Source organism: Vulpes vulpes, chromosome 12 (assembly GCF_048418805.1).
Source record: "Vulpes vulpes isolate BD-2025 chromosome 12, VulVul3, whole genome shotgun sequence".
In the NCBI taxonomy this organism is placed as follows: domain Eukaryota; kingdom Metazoa; phylum Chordata; class Mammalia; order Carnivora; family Canidae; genus Vulpes; species Vulpes vulpes.
Window position 1 is genome coordinate 562,181 of NC_132791.1, and position 25,621 is coordinate 587,801.

The window sequence follows — 25,621 nt, forward strand, 5'->3', positions numbered from 1 at the left end:
GGGCGGTCACAGCTGCCACTTCCTAGGTGCCTGTTGTACCAGGCGCTTCACACGCATCATCGCATTCCGTCCTGCAGCAATGCTGAGGCGAGTGCTGCCCTGATCCCATTTTACAGGTGGGGAAATGGAGGCCGAGAGAGGTTGAATAGTCCGGCGAAGGTCCCGGCGGCTAGGAAATGGCAGGCCTGTGGTCTCCCCATCTCTAAACCCCATCGTCCCGCCCTCGCTTCCTGAACACCTGCTCTGTGCAGGGCTCTGGGCTCTGGGTGGGCCTGCGAGATGAGTCATTCAAGTAGCCACTTCTTCAACAAGGCTTTTTTTTGTGAGCTCTTACCGGCACATGGGCTTATTTATAGCATGCCATGCCTCATTCCAGAAAACAGAGACTGAAGGGTAGGGGTGTGGTCGTGTGCTGAGGGACAACGGGAAAGCCCAAGTTGGGAGGGTCAGAAGAACCCAGGACTGACCCAGGCACGCCAGGCGCAGGCCTTGAGGTCCTGCACGTTACCCAGACAGTTGTCCCGTGAGCTTCCAGCTGCCCAACCCATCCCACGTGGTGGCAGGTGCATGGAGCCGTCGCGGAGGAGCACCAGGGAGGCCTCGACCGGGGAGCCGGCAGGAAGAGTGCCGTGGAAGGCGAGGAGCGCCGTCCCAGCAGCGCACTTTGGGGTGCTCCCCGGATGCCCTCAGCGCTGGCCCAGGTCCCACAGCGTCCGCCGAGGGCACAGGGTGACTGCACAGGGCGCGCGTGCCTCCCTGACTTGGCGTGTCCACAGGGTCCCTGGGAAAGTCATGGCCAGGTGGCCGCCCGCCAGCTAAATGCAGCCCCCGGGCGAGCTCGGTTTGGCCTGAGAAGCGTATTTACGTTGAGTCACAAGAGGGCATGTGCACCCCCATGTGTGCAGGAGCCAAATTATGGAAACTGCCCGCGCCCACCGGCTGGTGGAACAAGCACCTCCTTGTTCAAAATATTTAATCACATTTATTGTATCTGGAAGCAGCGGGGTGCGTGTGCGTGTGCCGTGTGTTCACACGCTGGAGTGTGGTTCAGCATCAAAAAGAATGAAATCTTGCCACGTGCAGGGCCGCGGATGGAGCCAGTGAGGGAAGGCCTGTGCCCCGAGCGGACACCCCCATGTGGGACCTAAGAAACCAAACAAGCAAAGGGAGAAAAGCCAAGAAACAGACCTGAACTCTGGGGAACAAGCTGACCACGGGGGCGGGGGGGGCCAGCGATGGGGATTCAGGAGGGCACGTGCTGCGATGAGCACAGGGTGGTGTCTGAAGGGCTCGGTGACCGCCCTGTACCCTGAAACCAATGTAACACGAGGTTGTTAACTGGAATTTAAATAAAAACTTTAAAAATGTTGATGGAATTAGTCGTTTAAATAGATTTCACCATAAAAAAATATAATATCTTTTTATTAAAAGGGTCAGGATTAGGGATCCCTGGGTGGCTCAGCGGTTTAGCGCCTGCCTTTGGCCCAGGGCGTGACCGTGGGGTCCCAGGATCGAGTCCCGCGTCGGGCTCCCGGCAGGGAGCCTCCTTCTCCCTCCACCTGGGTCTCCGCCTCTCTCTCTCTGGGTCTCTCATGAGTAAATAAATAAAATCTAAAAACAAAACAAAAACTTAAAAAAAATAAAACAAAAACCTCAAGGGTTGCATACACGCCATGGGAAGAGCGGAACATGAACGTTGTGTGGGAGCCCATGGCCCGCGGCACGCCCACGGCCGCGCCTTCGCCCTGCAAGGTGAGGGCCGCGTCAGGCGCTGGGTAAGCACCACTCGGTGGCCTGTCACCCGCTGTGTTGCCAGCTGGGCTGGGCCGTCACGGGGCGAGGCCGCGACCAGGCGCCAGGATGCAAGGACACAAGGACACCGGGGCAGGACGGCCCCCCGCTGGCACTTCACAGGCACTTCTCTGAGCCGCGGCTCCCCGTCCTTGGCCCATTTCTCACAGGAGGACATCGGGTTCTGGAGGCACGGGAACGAGCCCAGCCTCATGGAGCCAGCCGGTGTAGACCCGACCCCAGGCTATCCTAGACTGTCCTCGTCACCTCCCTGCCTCTAGGGAACACGATCGAGCCACCGCGGGTTAAGGACAGTCCTCCAAACACTTAGCTGTTACTTAGTCTGTCTACCCCCCACCCCCGCCCAGATCCCCGGGTCCCTACACTCTGTCCACATCCACTCGTCCCCCAGATGCCCGGGTACTTACACTGTGTCCACATTACCCCCAACCCAGAACACCGGTTCCCTTTTGGGGGGAATTTCCAATTGTAAGGAAGGAGAAACCCAGAAGCGCTCCCCAGGGCCAGCATTCCTGGAAAGCCCAGTGAGGCACGGTCCTTGTCAGCACCCCAACCCCACTGGGCAGACAATGGGCATGTGTGAAAATGCAACGCCCGCCAAGGAGGTGCTTGTTCCTCAGCTGACCTCGAGTCGGGGCGAGGGGACCCTCGGTAAAGTCCCGCTCCGTAGAGGCTCCTAGATCACGCCGCGCCTGCAGCTTTCCAGTGACTGGGGTTCCCCATGTGGTCCCGGCCCTGCCCTTTGCTCCAGCGTGTTGTCTGGTCTCTTGTGGGTCCTGTGAGGCCTCACTGTCCCCCCCCCCCCAGTCCCTCGTTGCTGAAGACACACAGAGACGGCCCTGGCGACTCACCACCAGGCTTCCAGACGGGTACAAGGTCACAGGCCCCGTGCGGCTTACGGTGCTACCAGGAAATGGCCCCTTCCTGGTGCTCTGGGCACCGGCCCGGGGACCCCGACCAGGAAAGCCCTCCCCGGACGCCCCAGCACACTGACGCCGCCCCTGTCGCGAGGCCCCGGACGTGCAGTGTTGCAGGGGCGCAGCCGGCAGGCGCTGGGGCAGCGCCGACCTCCAGGCCTCTGCGCGCCTCCCGCGGCCCGTTCGTCGGCGTCCTTCTGGCCCTTCCGCGGGCGCGAGAGCGCAGAGGCCGCTGAAGTAGGGCCTGCAGGGGCGGGGCGGGCTGGAAGCGGGCACACAGAGGGCAGGGCACGGGGCCTGCACACGCATCATCGGGGCTCGGGGGGAGGCCAAGGGAGCGAGCTGCCGAGGCGGGAAGAGAGCTCCGCAGCACAGGACCAGTGAGGACACGTGCGTGCCAGGGGTCCCCCGCCGCTTGGCTCACTCACAGGGAGGCGTAAGGGACCGGCTCTCAGGGCCGCGGGCCTGCGCCACAGTCCACAGGCAGGGCGGCGGGTGGGGCGGGAGGCACCGGCCTGGGGAGGCGATCCACCCGGGGACCCCAGGTGTTGCTGGCGGGGGGCCCCTGGCTGAGCGGCTGAGGCCACGCAGGCCCCGGGGTTGACCCCGACCTCCGGCAGCCTCCGGGGCTGCCCAGGCGACGGTGCACACATCAACCGCACCGAGGGGTCCCGGGCCGCCTCCTTCCGTGGGCCGCTGCTCTGGAGGACAGCTCACGGCGCCCCGGAAGCACCCCGCAAACCCGCACAGACGCACTGCACACCCGCAGCCCTCGGGCCAAGGCCGGGGCTCTGTCCGTCTGTCCTTCTGCTCGGGTACCGACTCCTACCATCACGCTACTCGGATCCTATCAAAGTTTCACGAGGTAGCAGCGAACCTGATTCTCATGAGAGACGGGACCAGATCATCATCACCGGACGGGAGCGGGGTTCGCTGGTCAACTCCTCACACAGAGCCTGTGCACACACTGGAACCACGTGTTTGTCCTAAGTGTCACGTTTTGACCAGCGAATGAATCCAAAGCCCAGATTAGGAAGTGACCCACTCGAGGCTCCCAGCCGGGGGAGCTCCCGGAAGGACATGGAGGTCATGGGACCTTGCAGGGGGCCACCGCTGCCTTCCGGGGCCCCTCTCCCAGTGCACGTCAAGGTCACCTATTGATGGGTCTGGCCCACCTGCCAGCTCTGGACCAGGCCCTTCCTGAGGCCGGAGGCTGCGTGTCACCCTTCAGGGCACATCTTCCTCTATGTCACGCCCTCCCCCTCAGGCGGCACCCGCTCCCCTAAAGGGTGCTCAGTGTTGAGATGTGGGGGGCGGTCGGGGAGCACATTTCAGAGGAGGGGCCCAGGGTCTGCAGCGCGCCTGCGGGGAGGCCGGGAGGCCGAGGATCGCCTGGGTCCGGTGCCATCTCCTCCCGCTCTGGGCTCCGAGAGGGGCAGACGCTTGCCTCCTCTCATTTCCCCAAGAAGCCACAGGTCAGGGTGTTTGTGGCCTGGCCGCTCACCAAGGCCACAGGCGCTTCCACGGCTCACAGTCCCACCCTGTCCAGTGTCCCTGTGGTGGTCGTTGACGATCCTGCCCTCTACTGTCATCTGAAAACTCCTGGCTCCTCCGCGCCCCCAGACTCAGGCAACGAAACACAGACCCACCTAGCCGGTCACCTGGCCTCGTGGGCAAGTAACTTCACCATCGCGAGTCCGAAAAATCGTACCACAGGAATAACCAGTGTATCTGTGAAGAGCACTCCTTCTCGGGGAGCACCCGGAAAGTACTTCCAGAACGAAAGCCTGTTCTGCCAAAGCACGCGGCGCTGCACTTTGAAAGCAGGTGGATTTCTCGAGCGGGAACGACCTGTGCCTCAGCAAAGCGGACCTAGAGGACTGTGGAAATCTCAGGTGACTTGCACCTCCTCCCTGTGGTTTTCCGGCTTTTCCGAGTCATCCTTAATCAGAAGGAAAAATGAGGACAGGGCAGCACGTGGAGAAGGATGAAGTACCGCAGGGCGGGTGACCCGAGGGGACCTGCCCGCTCCCATCGTGGGTGACCCCGCGCACACCCGCAGCAGGTGGGGAGGCTCCTGCGCCGGCTCCCCGAGGTCTGGTGGCCCTTGGCCTCTCTGTGGGGCCTCTCCAGGCCTCCCCCACTCGCCAGTACTTTGGGGGTGGCCCTGCTGGCTCTGAGGGAGGAGTATGTGATGCTCTTGGGGTCGTGGGTCTGAGCCCCTCCTGGGCGTAGAGGTCACCAAGAACAAATAAGTGGAATTCCCAAATATTTTGAACACACAGAAAACAGAGGAAAGGGTTCAGGCCTGAGATGGAGGAGGATGGCAGGGAGCCACCACGGACGGCACCCAGCTCGGCCCAATCTTGGCGCGCTGCCGACTTTGCTTCAGATATTTTGAATTTCCTGGGAAACAGATCAGCACAGGCAGACTCCACGCCCCGTGTGACTCTTTCTGGCCTCATCCCTAACCGTCCCGCCTAGGGGGACCTGCTATCCTAAAGTCGGTGTCGGATTTCCCGCACACGCTCTAACACTTTTTGGTCCCTGTGTCCCTAAGATATACCGATAGGACAGTGCCGAGTGCTCAAAACTTTTTTCAGATCACACTGCACCTGTCCCGCAGCCTGAGGCTGGTTTTTGTTTTCCCAGGAAAGGTCTGCGGAGAGGCGGCTGCCTGGGTTTGCAGGCCTGGGCTGGCCGGCGGGGCTGCGCTTCCTGTCTGTCTTCGCCCTCTAGCTCTCCTCCTTGGCGCCCATCGACGTCTTTAACCTCTTTCCTTTTCTTTTGCAGCCGTTGGATTGTCTTCGTGTCGCTCGCTCGCCCCCGCTTTGAACCCACCCCTGCCGGCTCCCAAGCAAGCTCAGACCGGCGCACGCACAGCCCCGACCGCGGAGGCCCGGTGGCCTGGGGGCTGCGCACCTGCCGCCGCCCCCCGCCCCCGCCCCCGCGCACCTGCCGCCGCCCCCCGCCCCCGCCCCCGCGCACCTGCCGCCGCCCCCCGCCCCCGCCCCCGCGCACCTGCCGCCGCCCCCCGCCCCCGCCCCCGCGCACCTGCCGCCGCCCCCCGCCCCCCCCCGCGCACCTGCCGCCGCCCCCCGCCCCCCCCCGCGCACCTGCCGCCGCCCTCCGCCCCGGCCTCCCTGGCCCCCGCCCACCCCGCTGCCTCCTCCCGGGGGCGCTCACCTCCGTGCCCAGGTGCCACCAGGTGCTGCCCCCCGCGCGGTCCGGCTCCCGGGCTGCCCCGTCCTGGCCGCGCCGCCGCCGCCGCCGCCGCTGCCCCTGCCCCTGCCCCTGCCCCTGCCGGTTCCGTCCTCACCCGCCGCCGGACTTTAGCCGCGTCTACGCAGCAGCCGGTGAGGCGGGCCGGCGCCGCGCGTCCCCGGGTCGGACCGGGATGCGCCCCCGAGGCCCGAGGCCCGAGGCCGGGGTCCTCCAGCTGCACAGCCCGTGGGCGCCCGGCTGGGGGCGGCGGCCGCGGGGCGGGGCGGGGCGGGGCGGGGCGCGGGGGGCTGGGCCGGGCCGACCGCAGGCCTCGGGGTCCGCGGGGGGGGGGGCGGTGACCGGGCCCCGCCCCCCGCCCCCAGGCTGCCCCCGCCGCCCGCTGCGCGCCCCCTCCCCGCGGCGCCCGGCTCTGCCCCCGTGTGCACCGCGCGGGGACCTGGGAGAGCGGCGGGGGCGGGGCGGGGCGGGGCGGGGGCGGGGGCGGGGCCTCCGTGTGCGTCCGCGGCGCGGGGGCGGGGCGGGGCGGGGCTGCGGGGAGGGGGCGGGGCTACGGGGTGCGCGGGGGGCGGGGGGGCGGGGCGGGGCTGCGGGGAGGGGGCGGGGCTACGGGGATGCGCGGGGGGCGGGGCGGGGCTGCGGGGCCTGGGCGCGGGGGGCGGGGCGGGGCGGGGCTGCGGGGCCGGGGCGGGGGCGGCGCTGCGGGGCGGGCGGGCCGCGGGCTCCAATGGCTGGGCCGGCGCGGCCGCGGCCCCTTACATAAGCGGGACGTCAATAATTCGCGGGAAAACGCGAAAAAGATGGCGCCCCGCGCCCGGGGGGCCCCTTCCTGAGCGCCGGCCCCTCCCTCCCCGCCCGCCCCGCCCCGCGAGACCCCGACCCCGGCCCCGCGGGCGGACACTCGGCCGGGCCGCCTCCTGCGCCGGGGCGCCGGGTGGGCAGACTGCGGGAGGGACCGGCCGGCGCGCGGGCTCGCGGTAAGCGGGGCGCACGGGGCCGTCGGCGGGGCCGGGGGGGCCGGGGGGGCCGGGGCCGGGGGGGCCGGGGTCGGGGGGCGGCGGGGCGGGGGCGGGCGGGGCGGCCGCAGGGCCGGTCGCTGCCCTGACCTCCCGCGGGCGCCCGGGGACGACCCAGGGCCGGGGGCGTGGGGGCCGCGGGGGCCGGGGTCGGGGGGCCGGGGTCGCGGTCCCGCCCGCGCGGCCTCCCGCCCCGAGAGGCCCCGGCCTGAGTCAGCGCCGCGCCCCGCGGGCCGGGCCGGGCCGGGCCGGAGCCGGAGCCGAGCGAGCCCGAGCCGAGCCGACCGGACGCGGCGGCGAACCCGCAGGCAGGCGGCCCTCGCGGGCGGGTTTGAATCAGCCAATGAGCGCGGCGGCGGGCGGGGAGGGCGGGAGGGGGCGCCCGGAGGAAGTGTCGGGTCGGAGCCCGCGGCGGGCCGGGCGGAGGACGGGGGGACCCGGCGGGGGGACCCGGCGGGGGACCCGGAGCCCCGCCCCCCCGCCCCGCCCCGCCCCGCCCCGCCCCGCCCGCCGCGCACGTGCCCGGACCCGCGCCGTCACCTGCGGGGCACACGGCAGCCTCCGCCCGGCGCCCGCGGGCAGGGGAGCCCGGGGCGGTGCAGGGAACAGCCGGGCCGTGCGGGCTCCTGCTCGGGCTCCTGCTCGGGCTCGGGCTCGGGCTCGGGCTCCGCGGAGCGCGCAGGGGCACCGAGCCAGGTGAGCCAGGTGAGCCGGGAGGGGAGGCGGCCTTGGGGAGGCTCCCAAAGCCCGAGATGACACGGGAGCCCCCGAAGGTCTCCGGGAGAAACGAGGGAACTGCTGGCGGGGGGAGCCTGCTGGGGAAGCGGGGAGGCGGGAGGCAGGGAGCGACCTGTCCCGGTGCGCTCTGTCCTTCCCCACCCAGGAGCCAGCCTGCGAGCACAAGGCCCCCAACAGCGAGGGACTGAATGAAGGGCCCAAGCAAAAGGGAGGCCTCAGATCAGACCGGGACGGGGACGCAGAAAAGAGGGGCCGGATGCCAGGGCCCACTGGGCTTGCAGGTGGCACACGGCGGCACCTGACTAGTGGGAGAAGTCCAGAGATGCTCGGGGGTCCTGGGACCACCAGTACCAGTGGTACCACTAGCAGGGAGAAGGGAGCGTCTCATAGGGTGGTGACAGAGACAGGTGCGGACGGACACGGTGGCTTGTGATGACTTACTGCTCGGAGCACACTCCCCCCTGAGTGGATTTAGATGTCCCAGAATTGGTTTCCATGAAGTCACCGCGTAACTGAGAGCAGAAAGGGGGATCACAAAAGACACAAGCGGGCCGTCTGTACCTGGTCACTAGCCACCTGGGAGCTTTCCTTCCCAGATCTCGGGGCGGGGTGGGGGGAGCAAAGACTTCCCGCCGCTCCCCTCCCGGAGAAGGCCTAAGGGGTGAAACTTCAGGTTCCTGAGCCTGGGAGTTCAGGCCGCCTGCGCAGGAGGTGGGAAGAGGGGCAGGGGTGCGGACCAGCGCACCTCACTGAAGCCTTGCCTCTGCCTCCGCCCCACTGGCCACTTCCCTTGCCGGCCCTCAGTTCCTCTGCCTGTGGAATGGGAGTAATAACCTGCCCCCCGCAGGGTTGTCACTAGGATCCAGTGCAATAACAAGCGCCCAGCACACCGTCCCGCAAGTTGCGTCCATGGTGGGCTCCTTCCTTCCCCGGATGGACTGTTGGGGCCAGGGAGTGAGGAGTAAAAACCCTGTTCTCTCTCTCTCTTCCAGTGTCAGGGGAAGCTGATGGAGAATCGCACTCTGGACCCAGGGACTCGGGACTCCTATGGTGCCACCAGCCACCTCCCCAACAAGGGGGCCCTGGCAAAAGCCAAGAACAACTTCAAAGACCTGATGTCCAAGCTGACGGAGGGCCAGTACGTGCTGTGCCGCTGGACAGATGGACTGTATTACCTCGGGAAGATCAAGAGGGTAAACTTTCCTCCCCGGCCCCAGTTCCCAGGCTCAGCGTCTCTGCTCGTCCTCTGGCCTGGGCCTCCCTTCGTGCCCCTCATGCTCAAAAGATGAATGTGGAAGGAGCCGGAGCCTGCTTGGGCAGGTGCCATCCTCAGGGCTGACATCATGCAGCCAGGGCTTTAGAAAAGAGCTCTACGAGCCCAGAGAACAAAACAAAGTCAGGCTGGAGGGGACCGCAGGTGACCACCTGGCCTGCGCCGTCCTCGGCATTCCCACCAAGCCCTGGTCCCCTGGGCGGGACTGTGTGGCCCCAGGCACCGGGCACACTCTGCCTCTGGAACCACTGTCCTCCCCCTTCCAGCCTGGCTCTGCTTTCTGGAGCACAAGGAGTGGATGGGAGAGGACCTCCATGTCCCAGGGGCTTGTCCCCGGCCACTTTCTCACGTTGCCCCTCCCTCTCCGCGCCCAGGTCAGCAGTTCTAAGCAGAGCTGCCTTGTGACTTTTGAAGATAATTCCAAATACTGGGTCCTCTGGAAGGACATACAGCATGGTGAGTACCCCGAAGGGCCCGGGCTCCCCTGCCCCACCCTGGCCCGCTCTCCTCCTCCACTCCCATCTGCCGCCTTCTCTCTGGTACTGCTTGCATCTGCCCTTGTCAGATGGGCCCCCCTGCCCCCCGGCCCACCTGAGGAGATCCGATGACGAGCCTGTTTACACAGAAAGGCACTCGGACGTCTGTCACGCCTGTGATCACTCCCACATCACGGGGGAGGCAGGCCGGTGGAGGAGGTGGCTCCGGAAGGTGCTGGGAGAGCTGGGATGCCACTTCGTGCCCGGCTGCACAGGGCTCTGGGTCAGTCCGGGGCCAGGAACAGGGAGGGGCGCTCAGAACTGGCTCCTCTGCGTGTGAGCACAGTGCGCCCAATCCACGTGTAGGGGAAACGAGTGGAGGCAGCCCCAGCCGTGGCGGGAAGCCGAGAAGGCAGGGATGGACCAGGCAGGGCGACGATGGACATGTCTGGGTGGAGCTGGAGCAGCTCCGGGGCTGAGCAGGAGCTGGGTCGGGCACCATCCCGGCCCGCGGAGGGCTGACAGTCCCACCCGCAGCCCCATTCTCCCTTCCCACGGGCATCACAGACCCCACTCATCAGTCACAAGGCTCGTGTTTCCCGCTTGGAGCTCTAAGCTTGGGCTCCGTAGGCCTCGGGCCAAGTTTCAGCTCTGCCACTTGCTTGCTACATGTTCTTGAACAAGTGACACTTCTCTGAGCCTTGGTTTCTTCATCTGAAGAAAGGAGGTGATGACAGCTGTGGCCTCGCAGGGCAGTTGCATGAGACCCTTGGCCCAGGGCTCCTGAGTTGCTGGGAGGCCCTTCCTGAAGAGTGTTACCGAAAGGAAGGATTTCAAGGCGCCTGCCAAGTGGAGGCCACAGAACCCAGCCAGTTCGCAGAGGCTCCATCCAAGATGTCGTGGCTGATGTGGAGGTGGAGACGCTTCTCCCAGCGCCCCTCGCCCTCAGTTTCTTCTCCCAAGATCCAAAGCACGGAGGAGCTCTTCTCTTGAGTTACCTTCTCACTGAAGGCGACGGAGCGGCCGGGGGAGACCCCCGCAGACATTGGGTGGAGGGCCCCCGGTGCGCCAGGACCCCCGCGGGTGCTGCAGCGTGTCTCCCCAGCCAGAGAACTGTGCGTCCCGGGCAGGACGGAGCCCCCGCTGGCATCGCCGGGAGGACAGCACGAGGCTGAGCAAGCCGCAGGCATGGAGCACTTGATTTCGCTTACTACTTTACTGGCTTACCTCCTTGGGAGTTGAGGGCTTGTCGTGACCCTCAGGGCCATATTGAGGAATAAGAGGCAAGAGACCGTGGAGTCAACAAACATGCCTCGAACACATGTTGTGTGCCACGCGCCGTATGAGGTCCTGGGCACATGGTGATGAGCAGATCACTCGCAGTCGGCTGGGGGAACAAGACAGAAATGCATCACAGCGTATGAATGTATCCGCCCAAGCCTTTCACAAATAGACACGCGTACTCTTCAACAGTAACCAAAAAAGAAATGAGAAAGAACTTGTAGATTAAAAGCAGTTGAACACACTTAAAACTGTTATGACATTTTTATTGAAGAGACAGTTGGAAACGTGAACACTAAGTTTGTTGGTGATATTAAGAAATTGTTTTTAATTTTTTAAGTGCAACAAAAGCACTGTCATTATGTTGTTTTTAAAGAAGAGCATCCTAATCTTTCAGAGTCACATACTGAAACATTTTCAGAAAATGATTAGGGATCTGGGAATTGGTTCAAAATAATCTAAGACGGGGAAGTGGGTGGGAATACAGTCAGAAGATTGGCTACGAGTTCTTAATGATGGGAACATGGAGTTTCATTATGACATTGTTACTGGTAACATGAATAAGTGCTTAACAAACTAAATTAGGCAGAAGAGGCAGCATGATATGGTCAGGAAGAACAAGGGATTGGGTGTCAAGCAGCCATGGGTTCGAATCCCATTTCTAGTTCTATTTAACTTTTGGGATTAACTGCTCTGAGCCTCAATTTCCTTGTCTTTAGAATGGGCTACTGATACTAGGCACCTCAGAGTGTTGGGGAGATGCAGCGAGCCAGCCCACGGGGCCTAGGGCCAGGCCCCGCACTGAGGGGCGGCTCAGCACCTGGAAGGCGAATCCTGGGATTCCTGCGAGCCAGACCTGACCCTGGAGGGCCCCTGTCTCTCTCTCCCTTTCAGCTGGCGTTCCAGGGGAGGAGCCCAAGTGCAACATCTGTCTGGGGAAGACATCGGGGCCGCTGAATGAGATCCTCATCTGTGGGAAGTGTGGCCTGGGTGAGTGTGGTGAGCAGGGCACGGAGGAGCCCCCCGACGGGTTCCCCACCACTGACCCAGTGGGTGCGTCCCACTGGGGGCTCTCAGCTGGCTTCCCATTTCTGTTGGACCCCGGAGTGACAGGGGCCAGCCTCTGGAGCCCTGGGGAGAGCTGGGGTTCCTGAAAAGTGATGTAACGTGCACGGGTCGGAGCTCCCCTCACCCCCTGGCAAGGATGAGTGGAGACGTGGGGCACAGAGGCCCAAGCCAGACTGTCGTGCCAACCCCACTGGGGCCCAGGCTGTCTCCATCGCCTGCCTGGATGCCAGCTCGGCTCGTTGCTGAGCATTGCAGCCAGCCCCTGGCTCCTCCGACTGGTGCTGCCCTCGCTAGCCCTGTGGCCTTAGGGCTGCCGGGCTGGGCCACTGCCTCCCCGCAGGCACTCAGCAGCGCCCCTCTGCCGCAGGTTACCACCAGCAGTGCCACATCCCCAGGGCGGGCAGTGCGGACCGTCCCCTGCTCACGCCGTGGTTCTGCCGCCGCTGCATCTTCGCGCTGGCTGTGCGGGTGAGCCCTCCGTCCTTGCAGCCCCTGCCTTTCCCCGCCTCAGTGGGAAGCCTGGACCCCCTGCACGCAGGCCGACGGCAGGTCCCAGAGCCTGGGCTTGGAGGCAGACAGCGCTGCTGCCACGATGGCAAGCGGGAAGTGGGTGGCCAGGTGCCTTAGCCTCCCCGAGCCTGCTTCCTCAGCAAATGATAAAGTGGATGTGGGTTTGGGGCCAGGGGTCGGGGCCCCCCAATAAATGGTGCTTTGCTATGGAAAGACGAAACCCACGTGAGCACCCACACTCAGTACATATTGGGCGTTGTGGTCACCTTCGTCGTTGGTGTTAGTGCTAATATGATTCCTAAGGGATCCTCCTGGGAGGGAGCGAGGATAGATGCGGGATCCCCGAGACAGGCTTCCTCCGGCTCCGACACTGGAACATCCACGGGGCCCCGGGGTCAGCGTTTCCCTCGCCAGCGGCAGGGCGCTGACTCCTGTGGCCGCCCCGGCCCGCCCCGGGCACCCTCCCACCCCGACCCCCGCCACCGTCACCTCCCCCTCCCCGCAGAAGGGCGGCGCGCTGAAGAAGGGGGCCATCGCCAGGACGCTGCAGGCCGTGAAGATGGTGCTGTCCTACCAGCCCGAGGAGCTCGAGTGGGACTCGCCGCACCGCACCAACCAGCAGCAGTGCTACTGCTACTGCGGCGGGCCCGGAGAGTAAGGCCGCGGGGCGGGGCTAGGGGCGGGGCCTCTCGGGGGCGGGGCTACTGCGGCGGGCCCGGGGAGTAAGCCCGCGGGGCGGGGCCTCGAGGGGGGCGGGGCTACTGCGGCGGGCCCGGGGAGTAAGGCCGCGGGGCGGGGCTGGGGGCGGGGCTGGGGGCGGGGCTACTGCGGCGGGCCCGGGGAGTAAGCCCGCGGGGCGGGGCCTCGAGGGGGGCGGGGCTACTGCGGCGGGCCCGGGGAGTAAGGCCGCGGGGCGGGGCTAGGGGCGGGGCCTCTCGGGGGCGGGGCTACTGCGGCGGGCCCGGGGAGTAAGCCCGCGGGGCGGGGCCTCGAGGGGGGCGGGGCTACTGCGGCGGGCCCGGGGAGTAAGGCCGCGGGGCGGGACTAGGGGCGGGGCCTCTCGGGGGCGGGGCTACTGCGGCGGGCCCGGGGAGTAAGCCCGCGGGGCGGGGCCTCGAGGGGGGCGGGGCTACTGCGGCGGGCCCGGGGAGTAAGGCCGCGGGGCGGGGCCTCGGCGGGGGCGGGGCTGGGGGCGGGACTACTGCCACTGCGGCGGGCCCGGAGTAAGGCCGCGGGGCGGGGCTAGGGGCGGGGCCTCGGCGGGGGCGGGTCTGGGGGCGGGGCTACTGCGGCGGGCCCGGGGAGTAAGGCCGCGGGGCGGGGCCTCGAGGGGGCGGGGCTACTGCGGCGGGCCCGGGGAGTAAGGCCGCGGGGCGGGGGCGGGGCTGGGGGCGGGACTACTGCCACTGCGGCGGGCCCGGAGAGTAAGGCCGCGGGGCGGGGGCGGGGCTGGGGGCGGGGCTACTGCCACTGCGGCGGGCCCGGAGAGTAAGGCCGCGGGGCGGGGCTACTGCGGCGGGCCTGGAGAGTAAGGCCGCGGGGCGGGGTTGTGGGCGGGGCCTCGGCGGGGGGCGGGGCTTGCTCTGGGCGGGTTAGGGCGGGGCCTCGGCGGGGGCGGGGTTAGGGGCGGGGCTACTGCTACTGCGGCAGGCCGGGAGAGTAAGGCTCGGGGCGGGTTAGGGGCGGGGCCTAGGCGGGGCGGGGCTTCCACGGGGCGGTTGGGTCGCGGCCCGGGATGCCGTGGAGGCGATTCCCGCCCCGACGAGCCGGAGTGGCTCTTCCCGGGCTGGGTCTGCATGTAGCCTTGGGCGACTGAGCCTGCTCCGCTGGGCTGACCGCCCCAGGCACTGTGGCAGGGGCCACAGCAGTGACAGATGAGGTCTCTGCCCGCAGGACGCAGCCTGCAGGAGGTCCTGGGGTCCTGAGGTCCTGGGGTCCTGAGGTCCTGAATCTTAGCCCCAGGCTCGTGACAAGTCCTCGGGTCTGGAGGCTGGGCTTATCTAGGCTAGCTGGGTAATTTGGGCAAATCACGTGAAGTCCTTCGTCTCCTAGGTGGGATTGACAGTCCCGGCCTCCCCAACTTCCCTGAGCGTGCGAAGCTCTATGGGATGGCGGGGAGAAGTGCGTATAGCAGCGGGCCGGTGGCTGTCGGTGCCGGCTGGGCACAGTGGCCCCGGGGTGGTTGTTAGAAATGCCCCTCCCAGGGGCTCCCCCAGTGATTGAGCAGGTCTGGGGTGGACTACGGAATCCATAGGTTAGCCTAGATCCCAGGTGATGGTGATGCACACAGTCCAGGGACCTCACCTGGCACGTTGTGAACAAAGCCTAGGTTGTCCTTAAGGAAGTACTACTTTGCCCTTCGTTCGTATTCAGTGAATAGTCGTTGACTGGCCCCGACAGGGTGGGCACAGCACTGGGTAAGGAAGACCAGGTGTGGTGCTGCCCGTGGAGCATACGGGGCCATCAGTCTCCCACGAGGCCTCCCGGGCAAACCTGTCCACTTTGGTGTGTTTGAGAAGCAGCGTGGGGGGCGCAGAGGTGGGGGCTTCCCATGGCGTGAAGAGCGTAGGCTTTGAAGTGAGGAAGGCCGGGATTGAGCCACCACCCACCACTTGCCTCCTGAGTGACCTTGCACAAGCCGTTTAAGCTTAGGATCTCAGGCTCCTCTCTTGCCAGACGGGAAGACCAGACTAGCATGAGCCTGCTCCCTGGGCCTCCCCTGGCGCGGCCTCGGTGCTCGGTAACCGTGGGTTCTCTTCCTTTCCCCTGGTGGAGAGCAAGTTTGTGTTGGGAGAAGTGGCTGAGGCTGACGCCCGGCCTGGAGCGTGGGCCTGGCTGACCCTGGCTCCTCTGGCTCTCCAGGTGGTACCTGCGGATGCTGCAATGCTACCGGTGCAGACAGTGGTTCCACGAGGCCTGCACGCAGTGCCTCAATGAGCCCATGATGTTCGGGGACCGGTAGGTGCTCATCTGGCCTGGCACCCTCGGGGGTGGGAGGGCGGATGGGGGGTGATGCGCAGACGGCCGGGGGCAGCAGTGCTTCCCCACTGCCTGCCAGGCCCTCCGCAGGCGGGGTCTCTGAGCGTGGGCACCTGTGTAAGGGAGGCAGCTCGGGGTGAGGCCCTTCTCGGTAGAGGAACGTGCCAGGCCACGGCTCCAGCTGCCATGGCCTTATGGGGGGACCTTTGGCAACGCCCCACCTTCCCTAAGCCCTTGGGAGGAGGATGACTGATCTGGCTTCTACCGGGTGGGGTGAAGCTGTCAAAGGCACACGAGTGTCGCACTGGATACCGTGTGTCCTGGTTGACGTGGTGCGTTTGCGACCGAGCGTAGCGCGTGTGAGCGGGCGTGGGGGGGAGGAGGGCGCCCAGCGCAGCCCGGCCCCCGCAGCCCCCGCAGCCCCCGCAGCCTCCGCCACTCGCCCCCAGCTCCCCGTGCTCCAGGATCGGGACATGGGGAGCAGCTTAGGTGGAGGGGAGGTGGGGTATGGGGCCTCCGTCCTGCCGCCACCCTGGGGACTGGGGTCGAGGACGGCCCAGGGGAAGGCAGGGGGGAGCACGGGTGGGCATCAGCCCTCCCAGCACAGCCCCGTCTCCACCCGCCCTTCCAGGTTCTACCTGTTTTTCTGCTCCGTGTGCAACCAGGGCCCCGAGTACATCGAGCGACTGCCCCTCCGATGGTGAGAGGCTGGGGCTTGGCCCGCCCGCCCCGTCCCCCCCCAGCCGCTCCGCTCCCACCTCCCTCCGGGAACCACTGCGTGTGCAGCCAGCGGGCCAGCCTCGCCCCTGCCCTTCAGCCCCGGGGCTGCCTCCTCACCCAGCCCCACCTACCTGCCCCCCTGCCCAGGGTGGATGTGGTGCACCTGGCCCTCTACAACCTGGGGGTGCAGAGCAAGAAGAAGTACTTCGACTTTGAGGAGATTCTGGCCTTTGTCAACCACCACTGGGAGCTCCTGCAGCTCGGCAAGGTACGCAGGTCGGTGGGCTGAGAGTCGGGCGCCCGTCGGAGGCCCGCGGGCTGGGAGGACGACCCAGAGTCTCTCAGCTGCGCCCCCCCCCCCCCCCCAGTCCAGGCTCCGAGCCGCGCACTGCAAGCGGCTTCCTGACCCGGCTCTGGCAGCGGGCAGGCTGGGGCCTCGCAGACCTGGCAGCAGGGGCTGGGGGTGGGTCTGAGCTGAGCAGGGCCCTGGGGGGGCGGGGAGCCAAGGGGCCTGCACCCTGCTGGTGCCCCTCTCGGGCCTGGGAGACTGGGGGTGGCGGAGGTGGAGAGCCCCTGGCGGAGGCTGAGCCAGGACCCGACCTGCCTCTCCCGGCGGGGAGCCGCGCCCCGTTCCCCAACCACCACCTGAATCCTTTCCGCCAACCTGGGGCGAGGTGTCGGCTCTACTGACTGCCCCAAGTCCTTCCTTGATGAGACAGGAATTTACAAAAGAAAAACAGAAAAAGACTTTTAACGCTGTGCGTAAAGACCTGTGACGAGAAAAACAGAAAAAGACCTATGACGCTTTTCATGTAACGTCTTCCACTGTGGCGTTGATTATTTATAAGACATTTATGTTGTCGGGGCGCCTGGGCAGCCGACTCTTGGTTTTCGGCTGTGGTGGTGATCTCGGGGTCCTGGGACGGAGCCCCGTGTGTCGGGCTCTGTGCTCGGCGGGGAGTCGGCTTTAAATCTTTAAGAGAAAATCTTTAAAAGAAAAGGGCATATGTAGTGTAAAGCCTTAAAAGACAGGTAGAGCAGGTATTTTTACTAACATTTTTTTCTGATTTATAAAAAGAACATACTGTTCCTGGTAGGAAAATTGTTAAGTGCAACAAAGTACACTTTAAAAAAAAAATCATCCAGGGGCGCCTCGGGGCTCAGTTGAGTGTCTGACTTGATCTCAGCTCAGGTCTCGATCTCGGGTCTTGAGTTCGGGCCCTGCGCTGGGCCCCATGCTGGGGGGGAGCCTACTAAGGACAAAATCATCCATACTCCCCGTCACACCGCGCAGAAACAGCTGCCAGGGATGTATTCCATCGTTTTTTCTATGTTTTTCCTGGGCTTCTGTTATACAGTATATAAAATTTTAAATCACTTTTTTTCACTTTATATCATAAATACTTTTCTGTACTCTGAAAGAGCTTTCACCCGCATGTTTAAGGGCCCCACTGGTTTCCACCACGGTTGACTTACTGCTTTCCTTCCTTTGGGCAGGTTCCCTGCCTCTCACTGGGAACGATGCTGCACTTAAAGCTTTGCCTGTGTTGCGCGTTCCGTCCCCGTGATAGAGCCCATGCGGTGGCATTGCCGGGTCAAGGGCATGGGCCTTCTTCAACCTTTTTTTTTTTTTAAGAGTTTATTAGAGGGATCCCTGGGTGGCGCAGTGGTTTGGCGCCTGCCTTTGGCCCAGGGCGCGATCCTGGAGACCCGGGATCGAATCCCACATCAGGCTCCCGGTGCATGGAGCCTGCTTCTCCCTCCGCCTGTGTCTCTGCCTCTCTCTCTCTCTCTGTGACTATCATAAATAAAAATTAAAAAAAAAAAATTAAAAAAAAGAGTTTATTAGAGAGCAAATGATGGCACAAGAGAGAGAACCAGTGGGGGTGGAGGAGTAGAGACAGGAGAAGCAAACTCCCCGCTGAGCAGGGACCCCCCCAAGCCCCCGACTCGGGGCCCATCCCAGGCCCCTGATCATGTCCTGAGCTGAAGGCAGACACTCCACTGACGGAGCCACCCCGGCGCCCCATCGAACCTCTTAATCCATTTAGGACGGGAGTTAACTCCCCCATTTCCAGGTGGAGACCTGAGCTCAGAGAGGAGGAAAGACCTAGGATCCCAGAAGTCTGGGTCCTCACTCGGAGATTGCAGGGATGGGGGGGACGGGGTTCGTGGGCCTGGGTCTCACTCTCCTGCTGGCTGCTCCCCCTCAGCTCACCAGCACCCCCGTGACGGACCGAGGACCACATCTCCTCAATGCGCTGAACAGTTACAAAAGTCGGTGCGTGCAGGGAAGGGAGGGAGTGTGTGGGGCCCCACAGGTGGAACTGGGTACAAAGCACCTCCCTGCCTCGGGGCCTTTGCTCAAGCTGCGCTCCAGCCTGGGTCTCCCACCCCTGTCTCTGGCTCCATAAGTCCCACCCGTCCTTTCAGATTCGGGGAGCACCCCACCTCTTTTGTGATGTGCCCCCAACCGCTGCAGCAGCTTCATGCGTCAGTCCTGGGCTCTGCTTCCTAGGGGGGGCACCCCTGCTCTCTGAGGGCCGCTCCTCTCTGACCGTCTGTGGTTCAGGGCCGGGCACTGGAAGGTCCATTCATCCCATCCCCGTGGTCATCCTCACCCGTCCCCAGCCCGTGTCTTCCCCCCGGGCTCCTGAGTCCTCAGCACACGACAGCCACAGACCTGGCTGCCACTGCCCACCTCCCGTGGCCAGACCCTGCCCTGATCCTCTGCTTGATTTGTTCTGGGCGTCGGCCATCCTGAACCCGCTGCTCTCCGGCTCAGGGGGTCTGCTCAGCTCTCTGTGGACCGGAGCGCTCTTCCGTCCCCTTCAGTCCTTTGTCCCCCCGACGGCGTAGCTTGAACTGCTGCCCCGTCAGCCCTGTGTAGGTCCTGAGCACGCAGCGAGGAGCAGGACGTGGTCCCCGCTCGTGGGGTGGGGCCCGGACACAGTCCTGCTCTTGAGCAGTGGGGCTCCTGCCCTCGTGGTGGCTTCCCTGTGGACGGGTGCTGGGGGAGGATTGTCGGAGCCACCCCTCACCTGGCAGCTCACCTGGAAGGAGGAGGGACATGCCTGCAGGTGTTTGCAGTCTCCTGAGGAGACCAGAAAGCAGAATGGTGTGGAAGTGGTGTGTGGGCCCTGCAGTTCCCTGCGAACTAGAGGAGGCCTTCCTGTAGGAGGTGCCCTGGGACTGCTTGAGCTGAGAAGAGGGGCAGGAGCTGCTAGAACCAAGGGGGGCAGGGAGGAGCCCCCAGCCACATCCCCGCCCAGCCCGGGCCCCATTGCTTTGAGGAACCCGTGTCGTGTCCGCGGGACCCGGACCTCAGCTCTGGGCGCAGGGAGGCTGCACTCGCCTCCCGGGAGGAGGACCCACAGGCCCCAGAGCTTTCTCTCCCGTCCCCCGCAGGTTCCTGTGTGGCAAGGAGATCAAGAAGAAGAAGTGCATCTTCCGTCTGCGCATCCGCGTGCCCCCCAACCCGCCTGGGAAGCTGCTGCCTGACAAGGGCCTGGTGCCCACGGACGGCGGCGCCGCCTCGGAGCTGCGCAAGAGAGGAAGGAGCAAGCCCGGGTCAGTGCCTGGGCGCCCAGCTCGGGGTCCCCGCCCCCCAGCCACAGCCCCAGGACAGCTGTGCCAGGCCGCAGAGTCCGGGAGGCTGTGGAGGCTGGGAGGCTGGGGGCCGGGGGCTGGAGGCCGTGGAGGCCGGGGGCTAGGGGCTGGAGGCCAGGAGGCCGGGGCCTAGAGGCTGGAGGCCGTGGAGGCCGGGGGCTAGGGGCTGGAGGCCGTGGAGGCCGGGGGCTGGAGGCCGCAGAGGCCGTGGAGGCCAGGGGCTAGAGGCTGGAGGCCGGGGGCTGGGGGCTAGAGGCCGCAGGGGCTGGAGGCTGGAGGCCGAAGAGGCCGGGGGCTAGAGGCTGGAGGCCAGGAGGCCGGGGGCTGGGGGCCGGAGGCCGCAGAGGCTGGGGGCTAGAGGCTGGAGGCCGCGGAGGCCGGGGGCTGGGGGCCGGAGGCCGCAGAGGCCGGGGGCTAGAGGCTGGAGGCCAGGAGGCTGGGGGCTGGAGGCTGGAGGCCAGGGGCTAGAGGCCGGGGGCCAGGGGCTGGGGGCCCACGCGGCCTCAGCCACTGATCCGGCCTCTGTCCCGCGCCCGCCCTGTTGTGTGGCTTGGGGGGAAGCCAAGCCGTGGGGCGCAGTCGCTGGGCCAGGACGGGGCAGTGAGCACCGGGGCTCAGTGCAGCCCCTCACCCTGGGCGTCCGTCGGAGCGTCCTGCGTCCTGCCCTGTCCGCGGCTCCGCCCGCCCGCCCCAGCGCCTGTGCCCCCCGCACCGCTGTGCCCCCCCCCCTCCCTCTGGCCTTCAGGCTCTGACCCGCCCCCCCCCTTCTGTCTCCACAGTCTGTTGCCTCACGAGTTCCAGCAGCAGAAAAGGCGAGTTTATAGAAGAAAAAGATCAAAGTTTTTGCTGGAAGATGCTATTCCCAGTGTTAGTTTCTTGTTTTCTTGCTCTCCACATCCACGCGCAGGGTCGGACCGTTGGGGGCTCCCGAGCAGGGCACGGCCCCCCAGGCCCTGGGGGCCTCCCGCACATCCCTTAAAGAGCAGACGCCGGCACGACCGCTGCCTTGGGTCCCCAAGCTGTCCGGGAGGCCGAGGGGCGGGGCGGCAGTGGGGACCCTGCGGCCGGAGGCCAGGGCCTCCTCGAGGGCGGGAGCATGCCGCGGCCGTGGGGGGCGCTAGCACCGGCCCAGCCGCCCCCTGTCCCCCGCCCGCGCCCCGGTCTGCGGGCTGTCCCCGGGCACCGTCAGCAGCTCAGGTGACAGGCCCCGGCGGGCTCGCTCCCGGGCGGCGGCGCTGCAGAGCCAGAGAGGAGGGTGCCCGGAGCCCCAAGCCTGGGACCGCGTGGCCCTCAGCGGGGGCGGGCGCCGAGCGGCCTGAGCTCACTGCCCCTGCTGTGTCCGCAGAGCGACTTTACCTCCGCCTGGAGCACCAACCACCACCTGGCCAGCATCTTTGACTTCTCGCTGGATGAAATTCAGAGCTTAAAAAGGTAACAGGAGGGCCCCTGGCGCTCGGGGGGCAGGCTCGCTCCAGCTCAAGGGGTCGCAGCGCCCCGGCCTCGCCCGGACCCCCGGCCCCACGCCCCTGCAGCCCCTCCTGCTTCCCCCTTTGTGCCCCGTGCTCCTTCCTCCGGGGGCCTTCCCGACGCCCCCCGGTGTTCCCACCTCACCCCTCACCTCACACGTCAGGGAGGGCCTTGCACCCTCCGCTGCTTCGTTCCCAAACGCCTGAAGGTCCTGCAGCGCTTCCCGGAGGAGGGGAGGGCTTGGGTCCCTCAGGCCCGGCTGCAGCGCCTCCGTAGCGGTCACTGACCGCGGCCTTAGCAGCGCCGTCGGGCGCCCCGAGCCCCCCGGCCTGTGCGTGCCTGGCTGTGATGAGGCTGCAGCAGGTGCGGCGGAGGCAGGCCCTTCGGGTCTGTTTGGCAGCAGGTGTGGGGGGCCCGCTCGTCGGGGCGTCCCGGGGCTCCTGCTCGGGCGGCCGGCTGGGCACCGGGTGGGCCGGCCCAGGAGCAGCGGCGCCCGGAGGGGAGGCCCCGCGGCGGAGGCTCACCCTCTGCCCCCCGTCAGTGCCAGCTCAGGCCAGACCTTCTTCTCAGACGTGGACTCCACGGACGCCGCCAGCACCTCGGGCTCGGCTTCCACCAGCCTGTCCTACGACTCCAGGTGAGTGGGGGGCAGGAAGGCCTGTGGTCCGGGTCCCCCCACCGCCCCGCGGGCCTCGCCTGGGTCCTGGGGCCACCCAGCCTGTGCGCAGTGGAACCGTCGGGCCCGAGCCACGGAGCCTGGTCTGTGCAGGGGACCCGCTCCCCGGCTGCTGCCCCGGGCTGTCCTGGGTCACCGAGGGAAGGAGCCATCGCTCTGGAGGCCTGGAGGGGGCAGGCACCGTGGGGCGCGCTGGGGCGGGCAAGGGCCCTGGGGACCAGCCGGTCCTCGGCGGCCCCGCATCCTGGCGTCTGCCCGCATCCCTCCTCCCGCATCCTGGGCTCGCGAGCTCTGTGGGGCTCGGGTCCTGTTCCCAAGCGCCTCCTTTGTGTGCGTCGTGCCTGCACCACCCCTTTCCGTCCCCGTGTGTGCGTGGCACACGCGCCTCCCTGTCCGCAGCCCGGGCTCTGGCCATCAGGCTCCCGGCTCCTCGGGGCGGTGCAGGCAGGGCCCCTCGGGACGCTGGGGACCCCGAGCGCTGCTCCGGGCTGGGCTCAGGGCCCCCTGCCTCGCCCCTGCAGGCGGACGGTGGGCAGCCGCAAGAGGAAGCTGGCGGCCAAGGCGTACGTGCCGCTGCGGGCCAAGCGGCGGGCGGCCGAGCCGGGCGGACGCTGCCCCTCCGACAGCAGCGCAGAGGCGGCGTCGGGCCCCGAGCGGCCGGACGAGGGCATCGACAGCCACACATTCGAGAGCATCAGCGAGGACGACTCGTCCCTGTCCCACCTCAAGTCCTCCATCACCAACTACTTCGGCGCGGCCGGGCGCCTGGCCTGCGGGGAGAAGTACCAGGTGCTGGCGCGGAGGGTCACGCCCGAGGGCAAGGTCCAGTACCTGGTGGAGTGGGAGGGCACCACCCCCTACTGAGCAGCCCCGGGGCGGCGGCTCCTCGGGCCCCCAGCCCCCAGACTGTTGACCCGTGACCCCGGCTCCACGACCCCCGCCCGAGGCCGTCCTCCTCCGTGTCCCGCCGTCCCCGCGCCTCTCTCCCGCGCATGGGTGTGTTCACCACCTCCCCCGCAGGGCTGGCCTCCCCTGATGTCCCCGGTGTCCCCGCACCTGACCCGGGGGTCACTCTGGGAGAGCAAGGACCTCTAAGCACGGCCTTCCTGCCTGGCCCAGCCCGGCCGTGAGGGCGCGTGATGCCCCTGCGACAGCCCACGCAGCAGGGACCCGGGGCCAGGGCCTCAGGCGTCAGGCTGGGTCTCTGCCTCAAAGGCGCCCACGCCGCAGCCCCGTCAGAGGCCGTGAGGCCGGGCCCGCGGGTGCTCCTTTCCCCGGCCTCGCATCCGCCGTGGCACTGGGGGTGCCTTGGAGACCCGCGGGCCAGGGAGGGAAGCGGGAGGCAGGGCGGCCAGGCCCCGCAACCCCCCCCCGCCGGCCTCCCGGCCCCCCGGCCCAGCCCCGCCACACACGGCCACACAGTACGCACCCACAGACGCCGCCATCACACGTGTGCTCTCACCCTCCGGGACCACACCCCCCCACGCACACACAGACCATGCACATGCACCGTGCAGCATACGTGTACACACGCACACACCGTGCAGCATGCACGTACACAACGTACACACGGACCACACACACTGCGCGGCATACGTGTGCACACGGACCACACACCATGCAGCTTGCGTGTACACACACACACACACACACACACACACACACCCCACACGAGCTCCCGCTCCTGCTCCCTCTGTGCCAGCCTGGTTCCTGCCCTCGGCTCTCCCTTGGCCTCTTCAGTGCTGCAACTAAATGTGAAAGTCCAGCCTCTGCCCCTTCTTTCAGCCCTGAACGGTGGAGGCCCCGCACAGAGTGGAGCTCAGAGGACTCGGGCCCCTTCCTATCCCCTGCTGTGCCCTGAGATTGACAATCACTTTTTGGGACAGGTTGGGATTTTTAACGGGCTTGCGTTACTCAGCGCTCTCCAAGGGAAGCCTCTGTCAGTGGGAGCATAAATAGAATTCTTAGAACTGACGTTACAACTCATCCCCATCTGGAGGAAAACCAAAAATGAGAAGAGGAGGGGACCCCTCATTTTTGCTGCTTCCAGAGCTATTAGAAGCTGACTCACATGACGGCAAAGTAGAAAGAAGTGCCTTCACGAGGGCAAGGGCCACCAGCCGGGGGCCAGCCCTGCCAGCCGCTGCTGTGGCCTCCTCGGCCGCGCGCCGCAGGCTGCCAGCAGCAGGGCGAAGGTGGATGAACGAGGGGTGGCGGGCCCAGGGAGCTGGTTTTTCCTTTGCTGGGCTCAGCCCCTCCCAACCCGCGAGCACCCAGGAGTCCGAGATTGTTCAGATGCCCCCGGCCTCGGACCTCAGGCCTCCAGTGCCTTCCACACGGGACCTCACCTCCTGCACGTGGCCCGCCCCCTTCCCTCCGCTTCCCTGGCGCGACCCAGGCAGGGAACAGCTGGGGCGGGCCCCTTCCCTCCCTTCTCAGCCCCACAGCTGCCGCCACTGAAGCCCCCGACTGGGGCCGGATGGAAGGGGAGCTGAGAAGCCAGCCCCCAGCCCCGCAGGGGTGTGGGACCTCGGGATCCAATCTGTGGCTTCCTGCCTGGCTTCAGAGGGCACAGCCACCCCCCAGGCCTGCTTTCCAGGCTTCCGAGGAAGCGCAGGATGAGCGCGGCCCCGCGGCCACTGCACCTTCTCTCCTCAAGCCCCAGGGAGGCTCTGGGCTCGAAGGGGGGGCCGGGGCCTTCCTCACTTGGGATGTCAGCCTAAGGCCTAGCAGGGCCACCCTGACTCCACATCCCAGCATTTCATTCATACCAGTTAATAGCTGCATTACTGCCAACTGACCTTATAACCCTGTGCACCTTTGAAAAGATTTATGGTTTTGAATTGCTGCTTTTAATAACATTTGTTATATTAAAGTTATAATTAATGTGCCTGGTTTATAATTTAAAAGCTCCTTTTGATAAATTAACTACCTTCCCCCTGGTGAATCAACCATCAGCTCTGGTCTTGGTTTCCTGGAAACTGAGAAGGGATGACAGGACCCCACCTGGCCACCCGCCACTCCAATACCTGCCTCCCTCCTTCTCCCCAGTGCTCTCACCCTTACCACCGGCAGGACGTGGGACTTCTTTCCTGTGAATACCTGACCCATGAGGGCAAAAAGCATCAGCTGAGGGCCATGGAGAAGTAAAAGATGGGAAGCGACCTCAGGAACGGACCTCACTAAAACACTCCCGTGCAGCCACCGTACCTGCTCAAGGCGCACGGGCACCAGCCCTGGAAGCTGCAGTTAACTCCAGGCCGGTCTCTGCTAGTCCTAACTGCGAGCACCTGGGGCAGGTTCCCTTGTTTCCCGCACCCTTCCCCTGCCAGCAATAGTCCCTGAAGTCAGCTCCCAGGTGAGAGGAAACCCTTTCACATACGAATGTGATGGGTTATTACCTTAAACTTGTCTAAATTTGGGACAGTTTGAACAGAGAAATATCAACATGAAGGGACAGGGAAAAGCCCGCGATAGGGAGGGGCGGGTCACGGGTTCACGTAGATTCTGCCTCTCGGGTAAAGGGTGGCCTGTTAGTCCCCCTGAGTTTTAACGTCTGCACTCAGAATTCTTCACTAGCGGTGGCTCCCACTTTCTTCGCCCAAGCTTTCTGCTTTGGCCTTTTAACTGCCCGTAGAACAAAACCACAACTGGAGCCAGGGTGGGGTAAGGGGGTGGGATTATTCTTTGCGCTGAAATCACTGTAATGGCACGAAAAGTACATGGTCTGAGGTGTCAAGAGACCTGGGTTCTAGTCCAGGTTCCAAAGTGAACAGCTGTACAGACCTGAGATCAGTCGCCCTTCCCAGGCTGAAGAGTGCCTGGTCCTTTGGGGTCTAGATTAGTGATTCCAGATT

The 25,621-nt window shown here is 65.7% G+C and overlaps 1 protein-coding gene and 1 long non-coding RNA gene across 8 annotated transcripts in view; one reads left to right on the top strand and one right to left on the bottom strand.

The window, feature by feature from the left end:
• Positions 1-6,391, bottom strand: part of LOC112923108 (uncharacterized) — a 33,288-nt gene extending 26,897 nt beyond the window's left edge. Inside the window, exon 1 of the long non-coding RNA XR_011995400.1 lies at positions 5,916-6,391. This is a non-coding gene — a long non-coding RNA (uncharacterized lncRNA). The remainder of the gene's footprint in view (positions 1-5,915) is intronic.
• Positions 6,392-6,687: 296 nt separating this feature from the next.
• Positions 6,688-24,652, top strand: PHF19 (PHD finger protein 19). 7 transcript variants are annotated; one of them, XM_072727502.1, is made up of 16 exons: positions 6,689-6,928; positions 8,698-8,898; positions 9,353-9,434; positions 11,630-11,725; positions 12,171-12,271; positions 12,819-12,967; positions 15,176-15,271; positions 15,924-15,992; positions 16,160-16,280; positions 18,226-18,293; positions 19,421-19,582; positions 20,401-20,488; positions 20,967-21,052; positions 21,659-21,725; positions 22,286-22,553; positions 23,651-24,652. In XM_072727502.1, the coding sequence occupies exons 2-16, from the start codon at positions 8,713-8,715 to the stop codon at positions 23,662-23,664; spliced, it is 1,653 nt and encodes a 550-aa protein (XP_072583603.1). In that variant the 5' UTR covers positions 6,689-6,928; positions 8,698-8,712; the 3' UTR covers positions 23,665-24,652. The 7 variants fall into 7 exon arrangements, 5 of the variants coding, with proteins under 5 accessions (XP_072583603.1, XP_072583602.1, XP_072583600.1 ...); XM_072727501.1 differs by having other exon boundaries at positions 6,690-6,928; positions 21,630-21,725; XR_011995403.1 differs by lacking the exon at positions 23,651-24,652 and having other exon boundaries at positions 6,688-6,928; positions 20,401-20,433; positions 22,286-22,340.
• Positions 24,653-25,621: the final 969 nt, after the last annotated feature.

What these genes read in the sequence shown, in the direction of transcription:
- PHF19 (XM_072727499.1), top strand. Translation starts at nt 8,713, where the DNA reads ATGGAGAATCGCACTCTGGACCCAGGGACTCGGGACTCCTATGGTGCC. An exon ending in ACCTCGGGAAGATCAAGAGG is followed by an intron (nt 8,899 to 9,352) that starts GTAAACTTTCCT and finishes CTCCGCGCCCAG; the next exon opens with GTCAGCAGTTCTAAGCAGAG. An exon ending in CTGAACAGTTACAAAAGTCG is followed by an intron (nt 18,294 to 19,420) that starts GTGCGTGCAGGG and finishes CGTCCCCCGCAG; the next exon opens with GTTCCTGTGTGGCAAGGAGA.